General features: G+C 44.9%; 1 protein-coding gene across 1 annotated transcript in view; it reads right to left on the bottom strand.

The window, feature by feature from the left end:
* Positions 1-267: 267 nt before the first annotated feature.
* LOC311244788 (receptor-type tyrosine-protein phosphatase zeta-like) overlaps positions 268-20,929 on the bottom strand; it is a gene marked incomplete at its 5' end in the record, with an annotated part of 193,581 nt that continues 172,919 nt past the window's right edge. Inside the window, 13 exon segments of the mRNA XM_084334475.1 lie at positions 268-1,355; positions 4,212-4,347; positions 6,214-6,356; positions 8,374-8,523; positions 9,471-9,602; positions 10,219-10,292; positions 11,537-11,630; positions 12,192-12,221; positions 12,224-12,340; positions 12,715-12,850; positions 14,166-14,332; positions 17,299-17,433; positions 18,650-18,784. Of these exon segments, the coding sequence (XP_084190601.1) occupies positions 1,212-1,355; positions 4,212-4,347; positions 6,214-6,356; positions 8,374-8,523; positions 9,471-9,602; positions 10,219-10,292; positions 11,537-11,630; positions 12,192-12,221; positions 12,224-12,340; positions 12,715-12,850; positions 14,166-14,332; positions 17,299-17,433; positions 18,650-18,784 (1,593 nt within the window). The 3' untranslated portion in view covers positions 268-1,211.

Raw genomic sequence — 20,929 nt, 5'->3', positions numbered from 1 at the left:
TAAGAATTCATCAAGAATGAACTACTAAGGTTGACTATCGTAATCGTCCGTCCCGCCTTATTCCTTTATCCGGATTTCATCAGTCTCCCCAGTTAGTAGCTAGATCAATATATTTAGTGGAAGGGTCAATAATCAAATCATCTGGACAGCCGTGCTGATCTTCAGCACAACGGCTCTCCCTCTCCTGTGATGTTGCAATAGAATTTTATGACAAATCACTCAAGTCACATTTCTTTGTTTTCTCACTTTTTTAATCCCCTACCTGTATCTAATAATCCATGTGCAGCTAAAAAGTGTCAGTACCCCATGCATTGTATTTAGTCTGTTACAAAATACACAACATCGCAATATAAAAACATTGACATTGTTCAACTAGGTAATTAGAATGAAGCCATACATGTTTTAATGCACTAAAAATGGTAAAATATAAAAATCTAGAAGTATAAATAGAAATTTGGTCCATTGAGTTGCTTACTATAATATTATATACATTAGATTATTATCATCATTATTATTCCAGGCCCTTTTCAACTTGAACAGCACACCGCTGCTACCATCAAAATAGTATTTACACAAAGAAGAAACAAGAGTTGTTCAGTGCATGAGCTCTACAAAATATAAGCTAACAAAATATGTCATTTGATGTAAAAAGCTGAATTTTTTTCCCTTTTTCATTGAGCTTTACTGCCAATAAATACGAAATTTTAGGAAAAGTTGTTAGTTCAGCAAACATCTCAAGGTGGCAGCAGAAGACTAAAAACATTGGATAGTTAGTCTCTACAGTTGTATAAAAGTTGTTAGAATTACAGGATGAAAATACAAAAAGGCACACATTACAAGACCGCAGGGTGTCCAGCGTTGAAGAAACTCAATTCAATGATGCCAGGCTCAAACCACAAGACTTTCAAAAATCCTAACAAACGCCCAAAAGTCAGGCTTGCCTGAGCTCCGGTCGTTTCGCTGATCCTCGAGGACCCTCTCCCAGCCGCGTCCTCCGAGCCTCTGTGACAGGACCTTGAAAAAAGGAAAAGTGTCCAACTGGTCTAAAAGAGGACCTTGGTGTTTGTAGTGGGAGCCTGGCACGAGGAACACGTCTATCGGTAGTTCACGAGGAGAAGGACAAAAGGCCAAGCGCGCTGTCATTTTACCAAACACAAAAAGACGGTAAAGAGTTCGGGAAAACGAGAGTCCTCCTTGTTGGGGGGGCATGGCTACACCAGGGACTCGAGGCTCTCCGCACCGCTGGCGCTGCCCACCACGATGGTGCCGTTGGTGTCGGGCGACTGGAGCGTCTGCTCGTCTTCCTGGGTCCCGACGAGACTCAGCATGGCGGTGTACAGGAACTGGTACTGGTCCTGATCGGCAAAGGAGAACACGATCAACTTAAAGGAACACGGCAACATGTGGGGACATTAGCTCACCGTCTTCTCCAGAGAGAGACAAGAAGATAGATACCGGTTTCCTCTCTGTGCGTTCAGTAGAAATCTATCTGGCTGCATGTTAGCCTAGCTCAGCACAATGAATGGAAGCGGACATGGCCGGTTAGCCTATAGGCATTGTCCAACTAACACCTCTCCCGAAGGCTAACCGGCCATGTCCGCTTCTGTTCATTTTACTAAGCTAGGCTAAGATAGCTTTACATGCAGCCAGATAGCTTTCTACTGAACGCACAGAGAGGAAACTGTTATCTATCATTATTGTCTCTCTCTGGAGAAGACGGTAAGCTAATTTCCCAAAATGTTGGCGTGTTCCTCTAATCTCTTAACTTGCACCTCGTGCTCATGCACACAAGTCACGGCACTCTGCGAGCGTCTAGCGTTTCGCCGAACATATAAATGACCGTTCGAAAGATCTATTTGTTGCCGTTCGAACACCACCTCCTCACTCGACCAAATCCATGCCTCGGTTCTCGAGTTACATGACGATATGTCAGGCCAGCGTCTTTTTACGCGCTGCACGTCCGATGACCACCCCGGACTCCGACACTTCAGAACTGCCAATCATCCGCTGATGGCGAAAATGATTGGTCACTGTTGTAGCCAATGAGTGTACCTTTCCAACGATACCCCACGTGGGGGGTGCGAATGATCTAGGTGAAAGTTGACAAGCTTTTTTTTTTCTTTTTTTGCCGGTTATACTCTGATCCATTTCTGAACTGATTTTTTATCAAATTTGGACCTGTACTACATAAGACTTCAGGCTATGGAATCTGGAATCTTGCAACCACTACAGAAAAAGGTGAGTACACAAGTTCAAGTTCAACTCATGTTCAGACCTCTGTTACTCCATTCCATTAGCACTAAAAGGGATTTTCCTTTTTTGCATTACTAGTAACTTCAGAATGTTATCTTTCAAAAGAGACCAGGCTCATGCATGTGCTATAAGGATAAAGTATAAAGCTAAGCTTTGCAAAAAAGTATGCTGTCCTCAACTTCAAGTAAAAAAAAAATCCCACTTTTCTGGGTGCCTGTTAGTAGCCCTATTTTCAGAAATTCTCCACTTCTACAAGGTCGATTTGCATGTTCTTGGTATCTAGGAACATCTAGGGGGTATGTATGTATTCCCAGTGTCTTTTTTTGCATCTTTGCCGGTGAATAACACCATGAAAACATTGAGGTTCTTTTGATTTCGCTCACTGACCTCATTCAGCACCTTCTTGAGATCAAGTGTACAAAAAATCTAAGCAAATGAATAAAGGGAAGATGATTAAACCGATGGATTTGTAGATACAGTAATAAATTATAATCCATTTTAATTATAAATTCATATTTGACCTTGAACTTGACCTTATTATGGCCAAATCATACATCTATGGATAGGGAAGTGTTACATCTGGATTTAGTCGTTTCCTCACGGTTTTACGATAAGAGATAGAATTAGCATTTTTTTCGATTAATTCTTATTTTCAGTACATCTTAAAAACATCGGTAAACAAACGTAGTGCTGAAAATATACATGTTGACTGCTGTTTTGATAGGGTTAAGGTCTTTACTCTTGGCTACATTTGAAAAAGAAACACAACATTAATTAATACGGCCTGTATTGGTAGATTTATGATAAAAACAGCAGGGTCCCCCAATTGGCAGTAGGGATGTCCCGATCGCATTTTTTTGCTCCCGATCCGATCCCGATCATGTGATTTTGAGTATCTGCCGATACCGATCTTTCCCGATCGGATCTTTCACATTAGTAACCAATTTGACGCATTTTTGTCTGAAACTGGCGAAGCGAGACAAGCCCCTCTGTTCCATCAATAGCCCATCGAGCGCAGCGGCTCACATTACATTCACCCTGAGCCCCGAATGTGCTTCATACGAGAAATATTCAAAGTTTCAATCTGTTTGCACATTAGTATACATTCACAGTGTTCGACTTACGTAATGATTTGCTCCATTTTGGTCTGAAACGCAGACAATAATCCTCACAAAGCGGATGTTGACGTTATCCAGGCGAACGTTCTTCATTCAAGCGAGGCATTGCAATCAATACAGCGGTTTGGCAAAGCTCCCGCCGCAGAGTCCCCCATTCCTTTGCTCGCTCTCGTCAACATAACGTGACGTATTAGATTGGTCGTGTTGAACGCAGCTCTGTTCTTTCCTCCACGCGGAACGTCCACCTTGCAAACATTGTAACTGGCTTCGGTTTCAATTTTAAAATGCTTCCAAACTTGTGACATTTTGTCTAGCTGCTCAGGTGTTACGAGTCCTCAGGTGGACCTGCCGGTGTTGCGGGAGCGACGCGCTGTGAGCTCGTACAGAACTACTGAGCTTTCGGCCCACGTCACGACGGTCGTGCGACGGTGTAAATCAAAGGAAATGCGTTTGTTTTGGCAAATTCTTCTGCTCTGTTCGACAATAAATAAATGAATGATATGTCATTTAAAACCAAAACTAAGGCCTCGGTATGAGTTTAAGACGTGAACATGGTCATGTTTGTTGAATAATAAAAAAATTCAAAATAAATGTTTACTCCCGATCCCCCCCCCCCCCCCCCCCCAATCCCGATCTTCTGAAAATCATGTGATCGGCCCCCGATCGGGACATCCGTAATTGGCAGGTTAAATTAAGTGGTTAAAAGCTTAAGAAGTTCAGCTGTTCACCATCTATACGAGTTCATTTGAAATACCAGGATCCTTCCACAATCACACACTGGGGAGATCACCCAGAATGCAGCGTTGCGCTCCTTGGCAGCACGAAGCCACTTCTTCTCACCATGTCCGTGAACACCCCCGGCCTCATGAGGCTGGTCATCTTGGCCACTTGGAACACGTCGACAGAATCCTCCAGCTGAAGCTGCCGTGCCAGAGAGGAGAGGGTGCAGAAGGTTCCGGCAGCGACGCCCCCAACACTGATGGTGAGGAACACGAACAAAATGGTTATTAGAGCTCACTGAATCATCTCGGTCAGTGGACTATAAAAGTACAGTGGTGGCAGCGCTGTAGGACTCGAGTCCTGGACTGGTCTTCAGGACTCATGACTCGACTTGGCACTGATGACTTGGACTTGGACTCGAGCACTGACTGCATTCGGACTCTGAAGGTGCAGACGAGGACTCAGACTTGATAAATAGTTATGCGCCCTAATAATTTGGCATAAGATATTGATGGCTATTGTGTCACAAAGTAAATAAACTCCCCTTGAAACGGTGACCGCTGTGTAATTATTTTTTTGTATCTACTTTTTCTCCCATTTTCTATTATTCTCCCGTCCCCAATTTCGTATCGTCCAATTCTCCCCTCCCCTGTCTCGAACGCTGTTAGGCCACGCCTCCCACAAGCCGGCTGCAGTGAGGACCAAGCCTTGCATCACGTGTCCCCTCCGGTACTCGAGGAGGCAGCCGTCACATCTTTTCACCTGCACAGCGTGATCTCTCAGCGGCGGGGGTCTGCGTGGGAGGGACACGCCGCCCCCGTCGCTTCCCGATTCTGCTGCGCAGGCGCACCAACCGACCTGTAGGAGTCGCTGTCCACAACGTCCGATCCCCACCCATCAGTTTCCCACCCCCTAATACTGCCAATTGTGTTAGTATGAACGGCCAGCCAAGCTGGTAGCAATACGGAGAGCTGGGCTCGAACCCAGCATCTCCTGCGTTGGTGGTCGGCTCTTTGACTGTGGACTGGACTCAACCTGGATGACTCGGGTGATGGGGACTCGACTGGGGCTCTTCTTTGGCGACTCGGACTCGAACACTGGGGACTCGAGACTCGACTACAACACTGGGTTCAAATTATTTTGAATGTAGAAGACTTTGATGTTGCTTCACCATCAGCTGCAACAATGTTCAGGATTAAACTGGTCTTTACACAAAGTACCATTACCATGAACCACCACTAGGGACAGATTGGAGAACAGGTCAGTGAGTTGAGGGACGAGTTGCTTCGCATCAAAAACTATTTTTTTGCATATGAGCATATTTTCTTAATATATAAATAATGAAGTTGGTTAAATGTTTCCACTTAAATCCAGATTTGAGGAAAAACAAGATTCCTTAGAGGAACACGCCAACATTTTGGGGAAATTAGCTTACCGTCTTCTCCAGAGAGAGACAAGAAGATAAGATACCAGTTTCCTCTCTCTGTGCGTTCAGTAGAAAGCTATCCATCTTCTTGTCTCTCTCTGGAGAAGACAGTAAGCTCATTTCCCAAAATGTTGGCGTGTTCCTTTAAAAACAATGGCGAGTAGGGCGGCTAGGTGGTGTAGTGGGCAAGGCACTCGCCACCAGTGTGGAGACGCTAGGATTCGCGTGTTCGAATCCAGCTCTCCACATTGTTTTTCAGTTTGGCTGGTCGTCCGCAGTAATACACATTGGCCGTATTACGGGGAGGGAAAACTGAAGGGTGGGGATCGAACGTTGTGAACAAGCGACTCCTACAAGTCGGTTGGTGCGCCTGCGCAGTAGAATCAGGAAGTGTCGGGGGCAGCGTGAGCCTCCCACGCGTTACTCCTCGACACTGAGAGATCGAGCTGCGCAGGTGAAAAGATGCGACTGCTGTTACCTCAAGTACCGGAGGGGACTTGTGCTATGTATGACTTAGTCCACATTGCAGCCGGCTTGTGGGAGGCAAGAAACAGCGTTCGTGACAGGGGAGGGTTGAATTGGATGATACGAAATTGGGATGGGAGAAAATATGGAAAAAAATGGGAGAAAAAGTGGATCAAAAAAAAAAAACAATGGCGAGTAGATTTGAGCTCAACATTCAGAGGACGGTCTTACTCGTCGTGGACGACCATGGGCCCCTCCTTGGTGGCGCTCTCCTCCTTCACCAGGCCGATGAGCTCGAAGGTGTTGCTGACGGGACCGTCCGGGTTGGGCCAGTAGGGGGCGCGGTAGTGTCTCACCTCCAGGACGTAGTCATCCTGGCAAGGACATAGGACACAAGACAGCTTACAGACCAGGACGAAAAGGTGCTTCAATTGAAGCATTTTGAGCCCCGCATTCCAGCATCTTTGGGTTCTTGAAAAGCGCTATATAAATAAAATAAATTATTATTAATTATTATTCGTTATAAATTCGCTTGCAATGTCCGTGATACATGGCTTATCGACTTATTCTACTGTCGCACATACATTTACATTCAGTCGTTTAGCTGACGCTTTAATCAAATTTTATGTAATTTTAGCCATCTTAATTGTTAGTTTCATTATGCATTGTGTGTTGAGTACTGGCTTTTAATAAAAAAAATTGCAATAATATTGTCATGAAGAGCGCTATATAAATCCAAGCCATTATTATTATTGCGCTAGCTTGTATGCTAGTCTGTATGCTAGCTTGTAGCTCCGCTACCCAGGTGGGCATCTCTGGTCTGTCGCCCTGCGTCATGCTAGCTTGAATTACCTCCTGCGCCACCTCCTTGTGTCGATAACTTTCCTCCGGTGTTTGTACTTCTTCTGGGGTCCCTTTTCTCTCGCTTTTTCTTGTGTTCATCCTTCCTTTTCTCTTATATCCTTGAATTGTCACTTTTTATTTTGTTCTAGATAGTTTTACTTCCTTTTTTCGATATTCTTTGACCGGGAGCTCTTTTCTATGGCCGCCTACCCCGAACATCTCAAACCGGAAGTTCCTGTATGTTTTGTGTGGACCCCAGGAAGACTAGCTGGTTGCTACTGTATGGCACCAGCTATCCATAATAAAATAAAATAAAATCAAAGCGACTTAAAAATTGCCGCAAGAGAAATACCTGAGAGTGCATAGTAGTATAGACATATGAGCATGATAAGTAGTATAATTATAGTAGTAGGGTACATGGTAGTAAACAGACGGTAAGAAGGTTCTTTTTCCAGATATTGTTTGAAGAGGTATGTTTTTACTCGGCAGCAGACACATAACATAGTCCTGGATAACAGGGTGCTGCTGAATACCTCAAATTCACAAACGTTTCACTCCGTCATGTAGCCATATAGACCGGTTCGCTGTTTACAAACATACCGTGTTCGAGCCAATCAGCAACACCAACTGAGTCACGTGACTAAGTCGCCCCGGACCTGCGCGAGCTGCTGCGCTAAAATAATACCACGGGGCTCTATGGAGAAACCATGACACTCCCCTGACTAAAAGTTGTTTCAAACGAAAACGTCTGGAGTGTGAGTCTTTCATCTTTTACATGTCTAGCTTTGGCATGGATTGATTGTTTAGATCGTTAGCATTGGCTAACAAATGCAAATATATTGTAGTCTGCCCCGTTGTTCTGACCAGGATTACGTTCCTTTCTGCTCCGGTGATGCGCTCGCACACAGAGTCTGACGTATACGGCGAACAGGCCGATTGTATAAATGCGTTACATAATGAATGGCTCTTCCTTCAGGATGTCCCGTGATGTTTGCTCGGCCGACCTGAGGGCGCTCTCACCTGACCTGAGGGCGCTCTCACCTGACCTGGGGGCGGTCTCACCTGACCTGAGGGGGGTCTCACCTGACCTGAGGGCTCTCTCACCTGACCTGGGGGTCTCACCTGACCTGAGGGCGGTCTCACCTGACCTGGGGGTCTCACCTGACCTGAGGGCTCTCTCACCTGACCTGGGGGTCTCACCTGACCTGAGGGCTCTCTCACCTGACCTGAGGGCGCTCTCACCTGACCTGGGGGCGGTCTCACCTGACCTGAGGGGGGTCTCACCTGACCTGGGGGTCTCACCTGACCTGAGGGCGGTCTCACCTGACCTGAGGGCGCTCTCACCTGACCTGGGGGCGGTCTCACCTGACCTGAGGGGGGTCTCACCTGACCTGGGGGTCTCACCTGACCTGAGGGCGGTCTCACCTGACCTGAGGGCGGTCTCACCTGACCTGAGGGGGTCTCACCTGACCTGAGGGCGGTCTCACCTGACCTGAGGGGGTCTCACCTGACCTGAGGGGGGTCTCACCTGACCTGAGGGGGTCTCACCTGTGAGGCTTCCAGCACGTAGTCCTGCACCACCAGCATCTCCTCGTTGGCCAGGCACACGTGCGTCTCGCCCCGCTGAGTGACGGTGAACGCTTCACAGCTGATTGGCTGCTCTTTGCGCGGCCAGAAGATGCACGGCTCCTCCCCCTCCTTGGAGACACAGAGAGCAGCCAATCAGAGAGGGGTGTGGGGGGGGAGACACAGGGGGGTGTGGGTGGAGAAAGTGTTCCTGTCATGCGAGGACCCAAACGGGGTCCACGACCCATAGTTTAATAAACACTGACCGGGCTAATAGTGGGGCAGCTTAGCTGAAGAATTGTGCACTTTGTGATAAAAGAGTCAAACTTGGTACATATGTAGCGTAATATATTTAGAAGAAATCTGGATATTGGGCCCCCTAGTGGTCATGGCAGGCGTCAACGTTATTAGATGTGCCCCCCCCCCCCCTAAATTTCTTATCAGCCATTATGGAAAGACAAAGGAGAACGTTACCTTTCCAGAGACACCAATATTGAATGTCACCAATGCATGTTGAAAAAAAAACAAGTTCCCAGTAAATTGAGACATTCAATATGTCAAATGGCATATCTCTGGTTCTATGTGGACTAGAACAAGAACATTGGTATCACTGGACAGGTAACATTATCCCCCGTCTCTACAGCGCCCCTAGAAGCGATCTAATACCGTCGATGCCTGCCATGGCCACCAAGGGCCGAATTAGCAGTTGGCCCAATATCCAGATTTCTTCTAAATATAGTAAGCTACATGTGTATCAAATTAGGTGCTTTTATTACAAAATGCACAATTCTGTTAAATTGGAGCTAAGCTGCCCCACTATAAAGGGATCAACGATCAACACGATTACACTGATTTAGACTGTTTTGAATCTAGGAGCTGCTGGAGGGAACCACCCGGGGGTACTGACCGCGCCCTGTAGGGGGAGACAGAGAGGGGGGTGTACTGTGGGGGGGGAGACAGAGAGGGGGGTGTACTGTAGGGGGAGACAGAGAGGGGGGTGTACTGTGGGGGGAGACAGAGAGGGGGGTGTACTGTGGGGGGAGACAGAGAGGGGTGTGGGGGGGGGGGGGGGTACTGACCGCTCCAGGGCTTTGGGTGGGCAGGGTCACGATGACCTGGGCGTTATGGTCCCAGATCATCCTCCAGAAGTCTCTGACGGTGCCGGGGAGCGGAGTCTGGGTCACGATGAACTCGCGGCTCTGCCGGTACCCCTGTGGAGGAGCAGACACACACGTGTAAACATTTGTAAACATCCTACTACCAGGAAAAGTCATTGCATTTCAATATGTGGAGTGAAACTGTGGAACAGTCTTTTTGAATTGTATTATATTTGGACATTGCTTAAGCACAACATTCAGTTATAAAGAGATTATTTTCACGAGGTACAGGGATGAGGAAGGGATTTGACATTCACGGATGTTTTAAATGTTTATAAAATGTCATGTTTTACATATTTCTTTATGTTTTACATATATTTGTATATATATATATATATTTGTTTTTTAAGGAATTATACATTTTGAGTAGTGGAAAAGGTGTAGGATTAAATAAGTGTATACTTCTTCCTACTCCTGATGTGTAAATGTATGTAAATTGAGTTATGTTCTTTATTTTTTATTTTTCATTTCATTGCTAGATTAATTATTTGTTTTTATTTTATTTTGTTTTATTTACATGTTCGAAATAAAGATTTCAAATCAGACGTGACACCCTGATACACAAACAGTGCTATAGTTTCCGTGCTCCTGGTTAAATCCTCAGTCGTACTCGACTGCGTTTGCTGTGATGCGTCTGGTTCTACTGTACGAACTGTAAACGAGCTCCTACCGTGACGTACGACGCGTTGATGTAGTCCGACGTCTCTCCTGCTGCGGGGGACAGGCACACGCGCGACCTCTCCACTGCAGACACAGAGAGAAGACATATTTAGTTTGTTTCTCGAAACCGTTCCATTGCATTGTATTCAGATTCAGATTCAGATTACTTTATTCACCATAATATTATTGTATATACAAATGGAACGTGATTCGACATTACAGTGCATGATTTTTTCACAAATAGGAATAACATAATAAGAAATAAGTGCAAAACAGGACAGAACAACAATAAGACAAGTAAAGTACTTGAGTAATTGTACTTCGTTAAAATACTTAAGTACTGGTTTTGGGGATTTGTACTTTACTCAAGTATTATTAGGTTTGTATACTTGTACTTTTACTCAATTACATTTCAGAGAAAAAATACATTCTTTTTACTCCTTACATTTAAAATGCAGACCTACAAAGTACAAAGTACAAATCTCGCAGGTCCAACAATTTTAATTAGTATATTTGTTTCTCTGGACGAACTAACGTTAACGTTATTAATCCTGCGGCCGCACTTTATTTAAAAACAGCCAATCAAATCCCCATCAATGGAAAATGAACCCGCCCATACCCATGCTGATTGGTCCTTGTGCAACACTAGAAAGCGGGGATCTTTGATTAAACACCTGCTATCAGAAGAATAGACAGTCAGAAAAAACTTTTTTACTTAAACTTTTTAGTAGAAACGTTTTTTATTTTTACTCAAGTGTGTTTTTAGCCAGATACTCTGACTTTTACTTGAATACGATTTTGAGACGGTACCCCATACTTTCACTTAAGTATCATTTCTGGGTACTTTTTACACCCCTGGTTGTATCTATTGATTGAATTGATTGAAAAGTTTATTAACAGATTGCAGAATGGGTACAGTACAGTACGGCTCAATACACACAATTGTTAAGGGGATGCAGACCAGAGAAAGACTTTCGTCTTGTTTACATCAGGGTCCCCCATTTTCAATTCATCTTAACATATATGACATACATGACATCTAGCAGCGCGCACACAGGGGAAACCTCTCTCTCCGAATAAACTTTTTTAATGTAACCTCTGCATGGAGAGAGAGCGCTCCCAGGTGTAAACACCGTGTGGCAAACGGCTCGGCCGAAGTGAGAAGACGAGCCGCGGAGAGAGAGCGCTCGTTCGACCGGTTAGTGGTGTCGTCTCAAGGTTACTCTTTCTTTTCACTTTCTTTTCACTTTATTTTCCTCTTCCTCTCCGTCTCCGAACGCTACGGCTCTATTCATCACCGAGAGGAACAAGCTGTGTCTGGAACTCACCGGGTATCAAAGAGGACTTTCTGTTCTTGTTCCTGTTGCACTCTTTCAGGGCCGCAGAATAGTCGCACTGCTTGGTGTCGGACTGCGAGATCAACTGTTGGAACATCGATAATTATTAACCCGTTAGTGTTTTTTTACGACGGCGGGAACTGAACGCAACAATGTTCCAGCGACCGTGAAGGAATGAAGTAATTTCACAAAACATATTGTGTAGAGAGAAAGTGAATACCATGTGCCAGCTTTAAAGGAACACGCCAACATTTTGGGAAATTAGCTTACCGTCTTCTCCAGAGAGAGACGAGAAGATAGATACCAGTCTCCTCTCTGTGCGTTCAGTATAGAAAGCTATCTGGCTGCACGTTAGCCTAGCTTAGCACAATGAATGGAAGCAGACAGTGCCGGTTAGCCTAGGCATTGTCCAACTAACACCTCTCTCCCGAAGGCTAACCGCCACTGTCCGCTTCCATTCATTGTGCTAAGCTAGGCTAACGTGCAGCCAGATAGCTTTCTACTGAACACACAGAGAGGAGACTGGTATCTATCTCCTCGTCTCTCTCTGGAGAAGACGGTGAGATAATTAACCAAAATGTTGGCGTGTTCCTTTAACCTTTTTCAATTGCGTGGTTAGATTTAGCCACACGTGAGCGACACTTACCCTGAACTGTGTCTCGAGAGGCGTCCCCCCCCCGAGGGGCCCGGGGTCAGGAGGTCGTCCACGTACCTGTGGAGCTGAGCGGAGCCCACCTCCGTCTCCATGCCCAGGACGGCCTCCGCCAAGACGTCGTGGATAAACACATACTGCTCCTGGACGGGACAAATACATACGGTTTTATTTATGTTTTATTCTGACACAGTGATACATGGTGTATATACAGTGCACGTGTCTTCTTACTGTACTCTACTGTCATGATGCACCTTTCAAATCAGTTCTAAAAGAAGGCTGGGATGTTCTGGAGCCAATGTGGCCAGTCCTCAGACCCTCCCTCCCTGCCTCCCTCCTCCCCTCTCCCTCCCTCCCTCCCTCCCTCCCTCCCTCCCTCCCTCCCTCCCTCCCTCCCTCCCTGCCTCCCTCCTCCCCTCTCCCTCCCTCCCTCCCTCCCTCCCTCCCTCCCTCCCTCCCTCCCTCCCTCCCTCCCTCCTCCCCTCCCTCCCTCCCTCCCCCCTCCCTCCCCCCTCACCTCTGTCTGCACCAGGTAGTTCCTCTGGGTCCTGATGTGCTTCAGGAAGCCCATGATGTTGACGCTGCCCTCCTCCCTGATCTGCCTCAGCATGCTGTCCAACACGATGTACGTGCCCGTCCTGCCCACGCCAGCGCTGGGGAGAGAGGAGCGTGAAGAGAACATAAAGGATATTTGAGGATATTTAGTAAAAAAGAAAAAAGTTAAATACCTGGTCCAGACGCGGCTAGTTTTTTACCAACCATTTCCAGTTCCGCGTTCAGTGCAACACAACAGACAACACACTAGGGCTGGGCGATTAATAGAAAAAATATCGCGATCTCGATTCATAGACCTATGCAATCTAATTTCTAAATTATAACGATTTTTTTTATATAAACCAAATAAATATTTTTTTCTTTTTTTAACTTTTTACTTAACTTTTAAATTATGACGATTCTGACTTGAGTTATTTTGTATGTTACAAGAGACTTACGTTTAAGTCAAGCACTTTCATATATGTTATGTTTAAGTTTAAGTCAAGCACTTTGATATGTTATGTTGTCTGTTTAAGAAAGAGTGCAATAAATTATTTTATTGAAAAAATAAGAATCGTGTGAGAGAATCGTGATCTCAATTCTTAGAGAGAAAAATCATGATTCACATTTGAGCAAGAATCGCCCCCAGCCCCACAACAGACAACACACACACCTGCAGTACAACACAACACACACACACACACACACACCTGCAGTACAACACACCTGCAGTACAACACACCTGCAGTACAACACACCTGCAGTACAACACACCTGCAGTACAACACACCTGCAGTACACCACACACACCTGCAGTACACCACACACACCTGCAGTACAACACACCTGCAGTACACCACACACACCTGCAGTACAACACACCTGCAGTACACCACACACACCTGCAGTACAACACACCTGCAGTACACCACACACACCTGCAGTACAACACACACACCTGCAGTACAACACACCTGCAGTACACCACACACACCTGCAGTACACCACACACACCTGCAGTACACCACACACACCTGCAGTACACCACACACACCTGCAGTACAACACACCTGCAGTACAACACACCTGCAGTACACCACACACACCTGCAGTACAACACACCTGCAGTACAACACACACACCTGCAGTACAACACACCTGCAGTACACCACACACACCTGCAGTACAACACACCTGCAGTACACCACACACACCTGCAGTACAACACACCTGCAGTACACCACACACACCTGCAGTACAACACACCTGCAGTACAACACACCTGCAGTACACCACACACACCTGCAGTACAACACACCTGCAGTACAACACACCTGCAGTACACCACACACACCTGCAGTGCACCACACACACCTGCAGTACACCACACTCACCTGCAGTGCACCACACACACCTGCAGTACACCACACTCACCTGCAGTGCACCACCACCGGTCCCATGTCTTCCGTTCGGGCTGCGGACGACTTGCGGACGAAGGTCAGCACTGGGAGGGTGTACTCTGGCACTCCCATGTCTGGCCACTGGGTGTAGTGGTACTGTGTCACTGTCCGCTCGTTACTCCGCCCCTTGTGGGAGGAGCCCTGAGTGTCGGTGGGAGGAAACAGGAAGTCGCTATGATGATGTAGAAAGTGAGCGTTATTTCTAAACCTAGCCGCATTTCTGGCAGACGCTCTCTGATTGGCACTGACTGACGCTCTCTGATTGGCACTGACTGACGCTCTCTGATTGGCACTGACTGACGCTCTCTGATTGGCACTGACTGACGCTCTCTGATTGGCACTGACTGACGCTCTCTGATTGGCCACTGACGCGTTTGCCCAATAGCGTGACGAGCTGTGTCTTTGCCCATTTCCACGTCAAACAGCCTGCAAACTACCTGGCGTTCTATCGCCCTGCTCTAAGACAAACTCTAACCTTAACCAACTTCGAAAGAGTGCCTAAGCTTAACCAGTGTAGAAACAGGCGTCGGCCAATCAGAGAGCGTCTTGCCAGAAATGCGGCTAGGTTTAGAAATAACGCAGAAAGTGAAGCTCTTGGTCCTCACTTATTGGTAGGGATCAGCCGATATTGGCATTAAAATGTAATATCATTAAATAAATGTTTTTTTATTTACCCAGGCAAGCAAGTAAGAACAAATTCTTATTTAATTTATTGTGAAAAGTATGCATAATGTTGTGTTAATTCCACCACAAGAGATATGTAATGTTAATTACCTGAAATTATTCAGTTTTTTGGGGGGGGGGGAACCCCGCATATATCGGTATCGGTTGATATCGGTATCGGAAATGAAGAGTTGGACAATATCGGTATATCGGATATCGGTAAAAAAGCCAATATCTAACATCCCTATTTATTGGCCACGTCCAAAGTAAAAATTGAGGCTACCTCCTCAACGATGCTCCCAGAAAATACTTCCTCAAAAGGCTCGGATAATCCAGAATGGGGGACAAAATGTCAATATCATAAATGACCATCTAATCATCTAATCTAAGGATGTTTGGGTTGTATGAAAATGAGCTAATATGAGTTGCATAAGATAATATAGTGTGAAGGGAGTAGGAATACACAAGTTTACACTTCATCCTACTACTTTTCGAACATTTCTGTTTGCTTGTTTGTTTTCTAATCTGTTTATTACTTTGTTTTATTTGAATGTTTTTCCATTTATGTTTGAAATAAACTCATTCATGATTAGGGTTGGGCATCGTTTGGATTTGAACGATTCCGGTTCCGGTTCCGATTCTCCATTTCGATTCCTGTTCTAAACGATTCTCGATTCCGATTCTTTGAGGTGCAGGTCAAAACTGGGCACAGCTTATTTCGCAGGAGAATTTTTTTATTTATTTTTTTTGAAAAATCTTTAAAAAAAGATCATACTATTCACATCGTCAGTTGACTTGATATAGTTTAATTTGGTTGCTGTACTGTAACTAGGGTATTAATTAACAAAGTAAAAAAAAAAAAAAAAAAGATTTAGGAACCGGTTCCTATTAGAACCGGTTCTTGGTGCCCAACCCTACTCATGATGTGATGTGATGATGAACACTGAACCCTTTTTTTCAATACATGAAAGAAAACATGATTTGAGAGACATTTGTAAATGTACTGTTCAAAAAGCTAAGAAAGGGATTAAAAGGAGGTCTATTTCTATTGTTGGGGTTAACTTGTGGAACAATGCTGATACACAGTTAAGAATGAGTAATTCGCGGGCGGTCAGGTGGCGTAACGGAGATTGCGTTCGTCACCAAACCCCGGTGCGGCTAGATTCGCCTGTTCGAATCCAGCTCACAGCTCCGGCGTTGTCACCAGCTTGGCTGGCCGTTCACACTAATACAATTGGCTGTATTAGAGGGTGGGAGAAGCTGGCGGGGTGGGTCCGGGTCGCTGTAAACAGCGACTCCTACAGTTCGGTCGGGGCGCCTGCTAAGCGCGGATAGGACTTGAGTGGGATAGTGTGATCCTTCCACACGTTACACCCTCTCAGAGAATATCCGTGCTGCCAGGTGAAAAGAAGCGGTTGATTGGCTGGACGTGTGTCGGAGGAAGCACGTGGTAGCCTCCACTCTCCCAGACCGACTGTGGGGGGTAAGTGCGCAGCGACCAGGAAGGGGATTGGGAATTGGCATAACGACTAACATTGGGATGGGAGAAAATCGGAGGAAAATGGAGGGGGAAAAAGATCAATAAAAAAAAAATAATAATAATTCGCTTTTAGTTGTTAAGAAAATGGTTTGTATAGCTATTTTTGAAGATTACAAATGTGAATAATTGCTTTTTGTTATTTTCTTAATTTTGTTAAGAATATAGGACAGGCATGTATAAGCATTATGCTTCAGTCTGTACCTTTTCAGTCACTACCCGAATCAAAGATTGTTAAATGATTGTGTATTATTGTATTGTGTGATGACTGAATAAACTACTACTACTAACTACTACTACTACTACTACTACTACTACTACTACTACTACTACTACTACTACTATTACTATTACTACTACTACTACTACTACTATTACTACTACTACTACTACTACTACTACTACTATTACTACTACTACTACTACTATTACTATTACTACTACTACTATTACTACTACTACTACTACTACTACTACTACTACTACTACTACTACTACTACTACTATTACTATTACTACTACTACTACTACTACTACTACTACTATTACTACTACTACTACTACTATTACTACTACTACTACTACTACTACTACTACTACTACTACTACTACTACTACTACTACTACTATTACTACTACTACTACTACTACTACTACTACTACTACTACTACTACTAAAAAAGTCATGCCCCTTTTGTTTTTGTTTCTTTGTTGTTTCTTTGTTTTTGTTTCTTTGCTTTCGTTTCTTTGTTTGTACTCGTGCTCCCGACCACTGTCAGCGACTTCGGGTTACTGAGAAGCGCTATACAAATTATATGAATTATTATTATTACTACTACTACTACTACTACTACTACTACTACTACTACTACTACTACTACTACTACTACTACTACTACCACAGTACCTTCTTGATCTGTGTGTTCCTCACACTGAAGACCCTCTGGGTGTAGTACGCCAGCACTCTGCTGCTCCTCACGGTCACCAGGAAGCTGCCATACTCCTCCTGGCTCTCCATTGGCCAGTACTGGTCACACTTCCTCTAAAGGGGGCGGAGCATTTAATAACACCCATCATCATCACCAAACAGTCACATGGGGGAGTCCGTGCCAAATGTACATTTTCCCAAAGAATCGTGATCATAGACCACGTTGTCGTACCATAAACACCTCATAGCCTTGGCGTTTACTTACTGTACTCCCAATGAATCCAGAGCTCAGTTGAGACGAGCTACACTTTGAGACTCATCATTCGAGTATTACAGCATTTATATATTTTTTTTATAAAAGTACCCATTTGAATAAAATCATCACAGGCTTAAAGGAACACGACAACATCGTGGGACATGTGCTTAAAGTCTTCTGCAGAGTCAGACAACAAGATACTGTAGATACCAATGTCCTCTCTGTGCGCTCAGCAGAAAGCTATCCTGCTGCAAGCTAGCCTACATTAGCTTAGCACAAATGAATGGAAAAGTGGATACGGACCACTAGCCTAGCTTAAAACTCAGAGATATTTTTGGCTAACAGCTAGGCTAGCTGGTCTGTATCCGCTTACTAGGGTTGCCACCTTTCACTAATAGAAATAAGGGACACCCGTCATCGAACGTGAGCGAAGCGCGCACGATAAAACTTTTTGGGCGAAAATGGGCAGATTTTGTAACTATATATATATATTTTTTTACTTTATTTCGGTTTTAGGGTTATGTTATTTAATTATTTTGGGGAGCCAGCCCCCCAAACTCCTGAAATGCATAGAAAACAAACAGTCAGCACTGTTGTATGAGGTTGTGTTTAACCTGTGTCACCTCAGCTGCAGTAACCTAGACTCCTAGAGGGGAGGAGTGGGAGGATAACATTTAAATGAAATGAAATTGAACAGTATGACTTTTATATTGTTGTCTGAACCCTTTTTTTTTTTTTTTTATCCACTTTTTCTCCCATTTTCTTCTATATTTTCTCCCATCCCAATTTCGTATCATCCAATTCAATTGGTATTTTACGGGACGGGTGGCAACCCAACCGCTTACATTCGTTTGTGCTAAGCTAGGCTAGCTAGAGGAAATTGGTAGGCCTTTTTATCTTTTAGACGGTAAGCACATCCCCACGATGTTGGCGTGTTCCTGGATTGGAACGAGGATCCGTGTACCATGTTGTACACAATTGACCCATCTCAAGCCCCGCCCTCTTTCGCTTGATCCTCCAATCACAACGGTTGCTTCGTTTGTCAGGGGGGGGGGGGGGGTGTGTCTCGCTCACCCTGCCCTTCTCCACCAGGTTGGTGATCATGACGACGACCCCCACGTTCTGCTCCCACACCATCCTCCAGAAGTCCTCCGTGCTGGACTTCAGGGGCCCCTGCGCCGCGATGTAGGCCCTGGGCACGTTGTAGCCCTGTGGGAGGAGCGGCGGGGTGTTACGTTTTTATTTATCCTTTATTTATCCAGCAATGTCCCATAGGGAGGTGTAGTGGTTACTTCCTGGTCTATAGGGAGGTGTAGTGGTTACTTCCTGGTCTATAGGGAGGTGTAGTGGTTACGTCCTGGTCTATAGGGAGGTGTAGTGGTTACTTCCTGGTCTATAGGGAGGTGTAGTGGTTACTTCCTGGTCTATAGGGAGGTGTAGTGGTTACGTCCTGGTCTATAGGGAGGTGTAGTGGTTACTTCCTGGTCTATAGGGAGGTGTAGTGGTTACTTCCTGGTCTATAGGGAGGTGTAGTGGTTACTTCCTGGTCTATAGGGAGGTGTAGTGGTTACTTCCTGGTCTATAGGGAGGTGTAGTGGTTACTTCCTGGTCTATAGGGAGGTGTAGTGGTTACTTCCTGGTCTATAGGGAGGTGTAGTGGTGACTTCCTGGTCTATAGGGAGGTGTAGTGGTTACTTCCTGGTCTATAGGGAGGTGTAGTGGTTACTTCCTGGTCTATAGGGAGGTGTAGTGGTTACTTCCTGGTCTATAGGGAGGTGTAGTGGTGACTTCCTGGTCTATAGGGAGGTGTAGTGGTTACTTCCTGGTCTACAGGGAGGTGTAGTGGTTACTTCCTGGTCTATAGGGAGGTGTAGTGGTTACTTCCTGGTCTACAGGGAGGTGTAGTGGTTACTTCCTGGTCTATAGGGAGGTGTAGTGGTTACTTCCTGGTCTACAGGGAGGTGTAGTGGTGACTTCCTGGACTATAGGGAGGTGTAGTGGTTACTTCCTGGTCTATAGGGAGGTGTAGTGGTTACTTCCTGGTCTATAGGGAGGTGTAGTGGTTACTTCCTGGTCTATAGGGAGGTGTAGTGGTTACTTCCTGGTCTATAGGGAGGTGTAGTGGTTACTTCCTGGTCTACAGGGAGGTGTAGTGGTTACTTCCTGGTCTATAGGGAGGTGTAGTGGTTACTTCCTGGTCTACAGGGAGGTGTAGTGGTTACTTCCTGGTCTATAGGGAGGTGTAGTGGTTACTTCCTGGCCTATAGGGAGGTGTAGTGGTTACTTCCTGGTCTATAGGGAGGTGTAGTGGTTACGTCATTGCCGTTTTTCGTGTTCCACCCTCTGTGGAACGCAATGTATTTCCCCATTTCCCATTTCTAAATCGTCTTGTTTAAAACAAATAAAGCATGAACATTTGCATGGTGTACCTTTCTGTGAGTATTCATCCTCAATCTATAGCTCAACATGAAAATATTCGCAATTAATCATAAAAGCAAATCATCGAACCAAAAATGCTTAAACAATCATGTTAGTGATAGAAGGGAACTCGTTTTGTGCAAAAATGGAAAGCTTTCCAATGTTCATGCGGCAGAATTGTTACAATAGCCGATAATTAGGGATGTCCGATATTATTGGACGAAATTGGCATTTGATATCGGAAAATATCGGTATCTTTTAAAAAAATATATATATATTTTTTTAAATTTATTTAACCTTTATTTACCCAGGCAAGCAAGTAAGAACAAATTATTATTTTATTTATTGCCAAACATGCATAATGTTGTGTTAATTACACGACAAGAGATATGTAATGTTAATTACCTGAAATTATTCAGTTTTTGGGGGGGGGGGGGGGGGGGGGGACCCTGCATATATCGGTATCGGTTGATATCGGTATCGGAAATTAAGAGTTGGACAATATTGGTATATCGGTATCGGTAAAAAAGCCAATATCGAGCATCCCTACCGATAACCCAATGATAAATCCCTATACGGGTGGACCTCGCGGGCGGTCCACAGCGACGTCAGACTACACCTCCCTATTGAGATACAAGATCTCTTCTTCCAGGGAGTCCTGACCAACACGGCACACAACAAGTTTCAACATAAAAACAGGGCATAATAGAATATACAGTACATTAAACAAAAAACATACAAATCAAATACAAACACAGAAGGCCATTTGTGCAGTGGCCAGGAGCATAATCAGATCAGCAATAGCATCAGGTAAAACAGTTACATGTTTCATGAATGGCTAGTCGTAGCATCCCTTTAAAAGCATTCACAGTAGGAAGTGCCTCTAGACAAAGTTTCACTTGCAACATATTCCATAAAAAGGGAGCATAGTGGGAG

The sequence above is a fragment of the Notolepis coatsorum genome (genome assembly GCF_963971535.1).
Source record: "Notolepis coatsorum genome assembly, chromosome: 18".
In the NCBI taxonomy this organism is placed as follows: Eukaryota; Metazoa; Chordata; class Actinopteri; order Aulopiformes; family Paralepididae; genus Notolepis; species Notolepis coatsorum.
The sequence above is the reverse complement of the archived record's forward strand: the minus strand, read 5'-3'. Positions and strand labels throughout refer to the sequence as shown.